The 11,199-nt window shown below is 33.4% G+C and overlaps 1 protein-coding gene across 1 annotated transcript; it reads right to left on the bottom strand.

The window, feature by feature from the left end:
* Positions 1-691: 691 nt before the first annotated feature.
* Positions 692-4,300, bottom strand: LOC124831232 (ABC transporter G family member 9-like). Its single transcript, XM_088098897.1, has 4 exons — positions 4,163-4,300; positions 3,092-3,875; positions 2,076-2,401; positions 692-1,598 (listed from the first exon to the last, which is right to left on the bottom strand). Exons 1-4 carry the CDS (start codon positions 4,268-4,270, stop codon positions 933-935), a joined length of 1,884 nt encoding a protein of 627 aa, XP_087955023.1. The 5' UTR covers positions 4,271-4,300; the 3' UTR covers positions 692-932.
* Between the last annotated feature and the right edge of the window lie 6,899 nt (positions 4,301-11,199).

Genomic DNA, 11,199 nt, shown 5'->3' with positions numbered 1-11,199 from the left:
CTTCTAAGGCTTACAATAAAATGAGAAAGAGCTTTTAAAAGTTCTTCTTCTACTTCTTTTTCTTAGCTTTAGCTTAAGTTGATGCTCCTTTGAATGAATTTCTGTAAATAGGTTTCCCTCAAGGAGTCTGAGAGAATGAATGAATGATAAGTTCTGCTTCCCTTAGGTCTCTTTATATAGGGCTTGATTGGACTTGAACTCTGAATATTCTGTTGAAAGATCTTTTATATTATATCTTCCAAATAATTAATAAATTTAGATAATTATAAATATATTTGGAAGATCTTTTTATTGATATTTCTAGATTTAATTTCTTCTAAAATATCTAACATATTTAATCTTGTTCAAAATTACATTTCAACCTTTTTTATTTTATTCAAAATTGCACATAAGTCTAGAAAGTTTCAATATTTGCACTTTAGTCCTTTATTCTTTTTCCAAAATTGCTCTTTAACCCCTTACTTGACCAGATTTGACCAGGGTTTGACTGTTTGATCAGATTCAAACATATTTGACCATCTTTGACCAAATTAATTTCACACTTTAAATGGGTAAAACTTACTTCAGTAGTACAAATAAACATTAGAATATCCAAAAATAATTTATGAAAACATTTTTAATTCTCAAATATGATAAATTCCCTTATCCCATATCCTCTTCAAATCAACTATTTAAGTACAAGAATTTCCATTAAAATTTTGAATTTAAATCATAAACGTGAGCGTAAATATATGGATTCATGAATATTTTTCATATTCTTCTTCACAATCACTATCATTACTAACCGAAGATTGCATTCAAGTTTTTCTTGAGCTACTAAGAGTTTATATTCATTAGCTAGTGTATTGTGCATACGACTATAGATGGAATGATAGTACACCATGAAATGACTGCAAAAGGGTTAAGTACTACTGGATTAGAACTAAAGACTCCTATCGCATTTTCTTTGTTATCCCAATTTTCATGAGAGCCAAATAAGCCACTAATCTGTATCCTATAAGCATTATGAATAGAGCCGATGCAGCCATGATTTTCCCTTGAAAATGTAACGCCATTTGTTCTATCAAAGGATATTCTGCAACCAAACACTTTCCGTGAGAACATGGGTATGTGTCACTTGAGCCATATTGAGACCCCATCAGGAGATGGTATATGTAGTAGTTAATGGAGAAGTACTTGAGCCATGATACAAATTTTGGCACATGTTGAATATAGTATCCACTAACCAAAACAGAAGTTAGCACAATCAATGAGGCCAGTGTGGTTGCGGATTTCTGGTCCATTACAACAGCACCAATGGCAAGGCCTAGTCCTTGTGAAACCAACACATGGAGTACAATAGTGACAAGTGTGCATAGGAAATTTACCACATTGTTTTTCAACCCTACCAGCCAATAGATTATGGTGATGAATATTGAAGGAAGCACGAGCTCCATTGGAAGGTCACCAACCATCCTTGAAATGAAGTATGAAGAGAGCTTGTACATTCCAGAGGATCGTTCCTTCTCCAGCATCATTACCTCTTGGGGGAAGGTGAATATTGCTTGATAAAGAGGCATGGTACCCCAAAAGCTAGTAAGGAAGAATAGAAGTCCAATCTGCAAGTACATAGTAGTTGCATTATTACATGTTTATTGAGAGAAAGAGTAAAAGGGTGAGGAACACTAATGACGTATTAGCGATGAGTGTTAAATTAGAGAAGAATTTTTTCTCTGCAATCATTTTAAAGAAAAAACCTTAATCATGAATCTTTTTATGTAACCACAGCTAGTGCACCAGTTTCGAAAGAGGTTTGCTCCTTGAATGTGATTTATATTGACATAGGTAGAATCAAATCACATTTATAAGAAGGTGACAATTTGTTCATATCCTCGATCACTTACATCAACCCATGTTTTCAATTGAATTATTCTCATAATATCACATATTAGTGTATATAAGCTTGCTCAGGCGACTTTCTTAGTTGTCTTACCAAGCATTTGGTGCAAACATGTTTATGTTAAAATCAGAAAATAATTTAGTGTTGTAATATTTATATATACTTTAGGTGATTCCAAATGTTAGACAGTTATTACCTGATCCTGCAAGCGTGAAATATCACATTTATACCATAGTAACCCTGTAATAAGAGCAGCCACAAGAATCTGACAAACCATCAGGCCAGAAAATGATGCATGTTTTCTCTCTTTGACATCTCTTTTTAGCAGTACAAGAAACTGATTTGACCAACTGGTAGGCCATTCCCCAAATTTATTGCCTTCAAATCTACCCTGAGTTTTATCGTAGTCTGGAATTTCTTGTATCACTGGCTTAAATTTGACATCAAAGTAGTTCCTATATGCAGAAATCAATTTGGTCTTATTTAAGGCATGGTCCTCATTCGATTGACCAGTGTAGATACCTGCAATTTTTGTTCCCATGTGGCAAAATAAGAAACTAAAACCATGTATTTTATTTTAAGTTAACAAATAAGAGGATATAAACCTAGATAACTCTTCTTCAATCCACTATTTCTTCCCATATTTGCAGCATATCAGTATGTAAAATACTCATTAAGTATAAAGAGTTCATTTCTCAGTTCTAGTTTTGTCCTCTAAATAACTTTTTAAAATTTCCATTTGAGTTCGATTGGATGGATTTATAGTAGATATTGGTTATAGAAGAAAACAAAAAAGGTAAAGTAAATTAAATTTTTTATTAAACTCAATTAAAATTTCAACTTATTTTATATTCTTAATTTATTCTTCTTAATCTTCTGAGAAAAAATTAACCAGATAAAATTTTAATGTAAAAGCATTCACTGTAAGAAAAATTTATTAAATTTAAAATGAGATTTTATAAAGTTAGTTAAGGATTTTAAAACATCGGGTATTGAAGTGACTAATGGTTTATTTGGGCATTATTAAACGTTAAAATCAGTAAATTTTTCCAAACATTTGTAGGTCAAAAAAGAAAAATTAGATTTTGAAATTTTGTCATGCAGTAAAAATGAGCATAAAGAGTTTTGTTTTTCTTTTTTATATGCAGAGAATAAAGATTCATAAACAGCAAAACCTCAAAAGCCGTAAAATAAACAGAGAACAAAGCTTACCATTTGCAAGATCCAAAAGGAAATCTGAGGGGTTCAATGGCATGGTAGGGGCAAATCCAATATTAGTAAAATATTCCATAGCTTCAGACCCATTTCCATAATATAGTAAGTTCCCTTCTGAAAGCAGTAACACCCTGTGAAACATGCAGTAAATCCTACTTGAAGGTTGATGTATGGTCATCACAACGGTTCTTCCTCCATTTGCTAGTTCCCATAAAATTGAGACAATTCTTTGAGCTGTTGTTGAGTCTAGGCCAGAGGTTGGCTCATCCAGAAATAGCAAGCTTGGGTTTATGAGCATTTCTTGTCCAATACTAACCCTTTTTTTCTCCCCACCAGAAACACCTCTAAGAAGTGGGCTTCCAATGATGCTGTCCTTGCACTTGGTTAAACCAAGTTGAGCCATCACAGCTTTTGCATGCTCAATTTTCTCCTTTTTGGATAAACTGCTTGGCAATCTGAGAAAGGCTGTGAACACCAGAGTTTCAGTCACAGTCAAGTGGGGATAGAGAACATCATCTTGTGTCACAAAACCTGTTTTCCTCTTCATTGCATTTGAGAACGCTTTGCCATTATATGTTATGCTTCCATAGAGTTTCCCACCAAGCTTGCCTCCCAATGCTGCTAGCAAAGTAGTTTTGCCACTCCCAGAAGGACCTAACATGGCAAGAATTTCACCAGGTTGAACCATGCCTGCCACTCCATTCAGAACTACTTTCTCTTCCATTTTGCTCTTCAGAAATCCCCCCTTTCTGGTCTTAATTTTATAAGTAACATCTCGGAACTACATACAATAAGTAATAACAAATTTCAGCATTCATCCATGCTAAAAATATTGATAGGTTAAAGCGCCTAGGAATGAGAGAAAAAAAAGCATCATAATTTTCTGTATAATTATTTTGGTTACTTTTCGAGAAACAACATGATTATGAACTAGCAACAACAATATTCGAAAAATTGTTTACTCCAAAACAATACACACGTGGCTAGATTTTAATTATTAGAATGACATACGAAATTTTTTATTCCAATCAATGCATGAAGATAAATCCTACTTCCAAATCTCAAAACCTTTAGAGTTACGGAGGGATTCCCCTTGCAAGAGATGTCAGGTGCTTGGCCTTGTAATGTTGTTATGTAGGAAGTTTGAGACTCTATGTTCTCCATCTCCTGCTTCATCTATATTCTCTTGCAACTTGCATAGTGCCATCTATTTGTGCCCCTCTATATATGAATTAAGCATTAACTAAAGTTACATAAAATACCACAATGAGATAACTTCTCTGTCCGTCTAAATGTGATCGTGCTTGCAACTATCACTTCTTTAAGTACTATCATTTTCTCTAAAATTGCATGTGCGTGTTCATTGTCTACGATGCTACTATTAGTGTTTAGTAATTAGGACACCGTTGAGATCTAGCACATAAGTTGGATCGTGGAAAATAAATTAGTGCTCGCGTTAGTGCCGACTAAAGAGGAAAAGAAACACAAAAGAACGGTAAGTATAAATGTGAAAGATGATAATGACTATCGATGAGATATTTGTACTTTTGGAATCAAGTATCCGATTCACGGTATTCATGTTTTCTGCTTAATTTCTAGAAAAATATCGTGATTTTTGCCTCATTTCAAAAAATCCCATTTAAAAATTAAATTAGGATAATTGATAAGATAAAATAATATAAATAAAAGTTTCTAATGAAATAATATTTATGAAAATGATTGTCTAGGATAATGTGGTAAACGTTACTTATGTTTAAATAATATCATAAATGCAATAGACTATCATAACAATAAAATTAACATACTACTCTAAGTGATATGATAAATAAACATCGCTGAATGCTATAGTACAAGAACTACGCTAAATGATATAATAAACGTCTAACATTTTAAATCAAAACGTACGAATAATATTTTTTTCTGTTGTGTTGTTTCTTTTCATCTGTACAAATCCATAAAGGACAAATGTTTTATTCAAAATTTCTGTGTTAATTCAGAAGAACATTAAGAGATATAAAGATATTCTAAGACCATTTCTTCAATGCTTTTTGTCTACCCAATCCGTACAAGCAACACAGTTGCCTCTACAAAAGCAAAGTAGCATCTGACCTTCTACAAAGCCTACAACACCTTTATCAAAGTCAATGTTTCTGAATAACAGATCTTTCTTGAAGTTATCTATATAAAGAAGTCCATATGCAAAAGAGAACCACAATCTTAAATGCACATATTCTTATGCTGTCAAAATTCTCTTATTTTTGCATCATCTAACGTTTTAGAAAATCTTTACAACAAGTTTTTTCAAATATACTTTGTACTGATCAATACTTTATCTACACTTGTTTTAAAAATACTTTGTTGTCTTTGTATAATATTAAACACTTGGTTGTTTAATTCAGGGGAGTTAAACGTTTTATTCAATTGGACTATTGTATACCAAGAGTGGTTAACATCATTGTAAAGTAGAAGTGATAAAACTTGTAACATTTTAAAGTTAGTGGAACCCTTTAAGAGTTCTTAAAAGAGAATTGGACGTTGCTCAATTTGAGTCAACCAATATAAATTAAGTTCTCTTCTTTGTAATATTTTCTTGTGTTTCTAAATGCTTTTGAAAATCCTTAAGTGTTCAACATTTTCTACAGAACGTCTAACCCCTACAAACAATGTCTAATACTAATTGCGAAAAGTTTTTCAAACTCTATTCAAACTTGTAACACCCCAATTTCCAAGGTGTCACATGTTGTTCAAAAATTGGTAAATTTCAAACTTCCTTATAGCGCGAAAACATATTCTTCAAAAACCTCAACCTTTAAACATGCATAACTTATTTAAAACATTATAGTTCCAAAAGCCTTGTACGATTATATTATTCCAAAAGTAATTAAGATGACTAAGGAAAGAAACCAACTACAATTACATTGTTTCAAAGGTCTATACCAAAATAACTTTTTAAAGAAACTCAAATCTTTTCTCTGTCATCTCATGAACCTAACATGCCTCTGGAACATCTGCAATATCATCTGCTCACGTATAACACATTGTATGATCATCGTCGATAAAATTATTCACAACACACAAATAAAAACATGTATGAGGTAAGCTACCGATAAAACAATCATAATAACAAGATATAAACATATTAATTATATCAACCATAATCAATCATCTCATACATAGTAGTAATAACAATATGATTCTAAACAATTAAATCATAATTAATTACTAAATCCTCGATCCTCGATCCTTGATCACTAACTCTTGATGTCATCGCTAACATCTTACACATAGACCTTGGGTCTATCCAGTCATTAACACATATGCTAACTGTTAGGTACAAGCAAAGTCCCACATCGAATAAAATAAGAGATGAACATGAGTTTATATACACATAAGATACCTTCATTGGTAAGACGCCTTTTGGAGTGGTACCAAAAGCAAATCCGTGAGGGTTTGGCCCAAAGCGGACAATATCTTACCAGTGTTGAGATCTATGTGTAAATGTGTGTGTTGTCCCTCCATACAAATGGTATCGGAGCCCATGGTTCAGGTCTGGTGACCAGGCTCAGATTTCGCTGTACCATAGTCCTTTGTTTGAGTTGGGTACAAACAAAGTACCACATCCATAAAATAAGAGATGGACATGAGTTTATATACACATAAGATACCTCCATTGGTAAGAGGCCTTTTGGAGTGGTACCAAAAGCAAATCCATGTGGGTTTGGCCTAAAGCGGAAAATATCTTACCAGTGTGGAGATCTATGTGTAAATGTGTGTGTTGTCCCTCCCTACACTAACTACTTACTATAACAACTATAGTAACACCACTATTAACATAGTACAATCTAGAGCATCTTCAATACCATGATCATCATCATAGATACACGACCATCATGAATAACACCATGAGCATCACCAAACCATAAAACCTAATTTGTAGCTTCCCCATATAGATACACTAGAGTCATCCTTCTTCCGACTTCAGACTTATTCCCCTATCACACAAGGTAGAACATATATCTCCCTCAACAAAAAAGATTCAGGACTCGAGTACCTTTTTTTTTTCAACAACTATTTGCCAAAGAGAACATCACTCTTTTCAACAACCAATGTCAAAGAGAGTATCCCTCCTTTTCAACAACCAATGCTAAAGAGAGTACCTATTCGTAGATAGAACCAATATTTATTAGGTACAACAAGTAGACTAATCTTCGATGCCTCATGCTCATTAACCAAATAAACTCTTGTGCATTCAATCTTCCACTCATGCTCCTATATCAACCACAAGTAAAAACTGACCTTAAACACAACTGCTAATCTCATTCTCTACTTATCACTAGAGCTGTCAAAACGGGTAACCCGGCCCGACCCACCACGGGTTGGCCACTTAGTGAGCCAACCCAACCCGGCTCATTTATTAGCAAGCCGAAAAAATTTGAACCCGACCCGACCCACCACGGGTTGGTGGGTTAAACGGGTTGGCTCATTGGCTCACTTAATTAACTTTTTTTTCACCCTCTTCTTTTCAAATTCTTATAACATGTTACTTTGATCGATCAAATTCTTATATATATTCTAAGCTATCAAGCACAAAATTTTGCCAATTTAGTTTAATGAGACATACACAACTGTTTGACCAAGAAACTACATATAGCCGTTAACAAAAATATATAGCACAAGATAAAACTATCATGATAGGTCTAAAAACAAGATAAAACAAATGATATATTCCCGAATTATCCAATCAATAATATTATCCATCCATTAAATTGGAGTCCTGAATGGATAAATCCATAGTATTATGCTCTCTTGAAGCACCTTCTTCTTTATGTTCATCTGTAATATTATCCAATCTATAATCTTAGGGTTTTATTTTCAAAGGGAAACTTTTGGAAAGACAGCAGTGTCAAAGGCTATATTTCTAAGTAAAGGTTGTGCATTTTGAATAATTAATTTGATTTTAATAAAAAAAAATAGGATTTAAATAATTAATTTAATTTAATTAAAAAAATAGGTGGATTGGTGAGCCAACCCGACCCACCACGGGTTCAACCCATGTGAGCCGGGTTCTTAGTGAGCCGGGTCAAAATTGGCTCGCATAAAAATTTTTGCATTTTCTTCCAACCCAACCCGACTCAAACCCATGGTGAGCCGGGTTGGGTCACGGGTTTCAACCCATTTTGACGACACTACTTATCATCACATTCCACAATTCCTCAAGCTTAGTCCACGTTCATTCTTCATCAAAAATGAATTGTTTCCAATAAAAATACTCTAGGATAACATATTATCATAAGTAATAATCAATTATTCTCAAAACATACACATGTACACAAATTACCTTGTGATAATCGATTATTACTTAAGATAATTTATTATCTCAATAATTACACACAATAAGACATCTATTAATTAGAATATTTTTTTTTATTTATTGTTGTGCTTCATAATATTAAATATTTATTTTTAGTATGTTATTGGGTAATAAAAGTGTTAACAAAAATTAATTTATAATTGTTTTTATTTTATACCCCTAATTTATGTATACACATTCATCCTACCACTAACAAGTTAGATCTGCTAACATGTTGCCACATGGCAATCTTCCACTTATGGATCAAGCCTAGGTGCTGCCACATATGCATGATCCTCTACACACAAAATTAACCAATAGGAAGCAGCCACATCATCATCTTCAACCTTTCTCCCATTGAAACCTTAGCACCATCACGTCACCGACCACCGCGAGATAGCCATGAATCACACTACCACAAGCCACCCAAATCACAATCCAGACTCCCAAGTCGCGAAAGCGATCACACTGATTTGCGAAACCAGATCGCACTGCCATGAAACCTAGTCGTGGCCTCATATAACCTCCTACAAGGAAACCAAAACCCACCGTGACTGAAATCCACAATGGTATCCTACCTCGTCACTGTTCAACAACTACAAGAGCGCGAGCACCACCGCGACACCCAGCGTTCATTCTCACCGCACCTCCATTAACCTACAAAAATCCAAATCGTGAGACTCAATATCGCGCCACCCTAATCGTGTCTTCCTCCACCTATGGGCCACCATGGAAAGCCACCTGCAAATTGAAACCAAAAAACCCAATACACAAATCGCAACAATTATTTGAACATCAACCCTATTTCGCGACTCCACCATGTTCGCAGCATCTTCAGAACCCCATTACCAACATAGAATGCGAACCCTAATCTCGAAAACCCAATCAAATCTCCACAACACATAGACCTCCATTCTGAGAATTAAAATCTGGCAATCACCAGAACCACAAGCCCATTTCCACCACACCTTCACGACCCACCGTGGCGAAGAACTAGATTCGCCTCACCAAAGCGATAAAACATGACTAAACAAAATGGGATTTAAGTGAAAATGTACTTTGGTTGAATTTATTGGGAATAATCTATTAGGATCTTGCTTTTGATTGAGAATCTACTTTAATTAATTGTTAGATCGCCCTCAAATTAATTAAGAATTTAATTAATTATTCTGAAACTCGAGCAATAATCAATTAAACAATAATTTGTGCATAACTGATGATGAATTTATGTTGAAAAAGTAGTGGAATTAGCATATTTTATTATAATTATTTTTAAGGTCTCTTATTTGTTCTTCAATTAAACTCAACATTCTTCAATATTATTTTCATTAGGATAGATTTTCACTTTTCATTGCATTTTAGTAACCTTTCAAAATCTTCATAAGAGTTAAGTATTTAAAAATCAATTTTGTACTCGATGGGAAACGACTCAGGGTTACTTTAACCCTACCTAGTTTGTTACTAATTGAAAATACTGAAGTTGCTTTGTAATGTAGTATTAATTTGATAACATCAAGAAAAGCGTATCATGACTTGACCTTTGTTAACTCAAGTAGTCTAAAAACCCTACACTACTTGGTCCAAAATATAAGGCCTAAATTAAATCTTACACTACTTGACCTATAATACAAAGCCCAAATAAATCTTAAACTACTTGCTCGAAAATACAATATCGAAAATTATTTCTACTCTAAAAGCTCCATAATGACCCAAGAGAGAGAGTTTAGGCCCATCTTTTATAGATAACTTCAACTCTTTGAAAAAGTACTTGGACATGGTAAGGATATGCCATCAAATCTCTTTAGTTTGCACGTTTGAAACTTGTTATAATGGGAGAAAGAAAAGGACAACGTACGAAAACGCAAAAGGGATAAAGAAATATCATAGTAATGAATATGCCTTCGATAATAAAATGAAAAGGACAATTGGAGGCCATGAAACAACAGTCGTTGGTCAAAGCAAATACCACCAAAAACATAGTAATAGAGATAAATAAAATGTCACATTGAAAACTCGTGCAAGAAACGAACCAATACTCATCACTAGTGGTCAAGATTGTATAACTCAAACTCACGTCTACAGAAGCTGAAACCTAGGACACACTTGTCACTTGCGCGTTCTCCTTTTTAGAGTTGGCATATTCCTTAACGATGTTTTAACTTCTCTTTTCTTTTTCTCCATTTTAACTCACCTATGTGGCAGCAGACGTGGTTTTTATTTTTTTATTTTTTTTTATGTCGTCGACGTGGCTTTTTGTTTTTGTGTTTTTATTTTCTTTGTTGATGCACAAGTGAAAGGGTTTGGTTTAAGACGCTTCATTTGGTGATTCGAAAAACACTGAGAAAATCAAAGGTAAAAATATCATTACTCTTATGAGAAAACTTGAATACAGTGGTGGAAAATGAAATATATAGCCCGCAAGATATAGGGAAAGTAAAATTTCGAAGAGAGATGGAATTTCTCTTTTAAAATTAGTCATTTTTTTAATCAAATACTACCATTGTTAATGATTTTTTCTCTAAAACATATTTTATTTAGATTTAATATTAATTATGTGTTAGTAAACTATTAAAATATTAAAATTATTAATAATTTTATAATTACTAATATTTTTAAACATTTATTTTATGTATTGTACACATCTAAATATATCTCGACCATGACAACATTGTTTACTTATGATTGAGTACATATCGATTTGCTTAGTCGACATGTGTTTGGAAAACACATACTCAGACTCAAATGTATTTATATC

This window comes from Vigna umbellata, chromosome 9, assembly GCF_029865625.1.
Source record: "Vigna umbellata cultivar VRB3 chromosome 9, Vumbellata_1.0, whole genome shotgun sequence".
NCBI lineage: Eukaryota > Viridiplantae > Streptophyta > Magnoliopsida > Fabales > Fabaceae > Vigna > Vigna umbellata.
This window is presented reverse-complemented; position numbering and strand designations above follow the sequence as displayed.

Coding starts and splice junctions, on each gene's coding strand:
- LOC124831232 (XM_088098897.1), bottom strand. CDS start 4,270: ATGAAGCAGGAGATGGAGAACATAGAGTCTCAAACTTCCTACATAACA. Junction 2,402..3,091: donor CCTTTTGGATCTTGCAAATG/GTAAGCTTTGTT, acceptor CAAAAATTGCAG/GTATCTACACTGGTCAATCG. Junction 1,599..2,075: donor TTTCACGCTTGCAGGATCAG/GTAATAACTGTC, acceptor ATGTACTTGCAG/ATTGGACTTCTATTCTTCCT.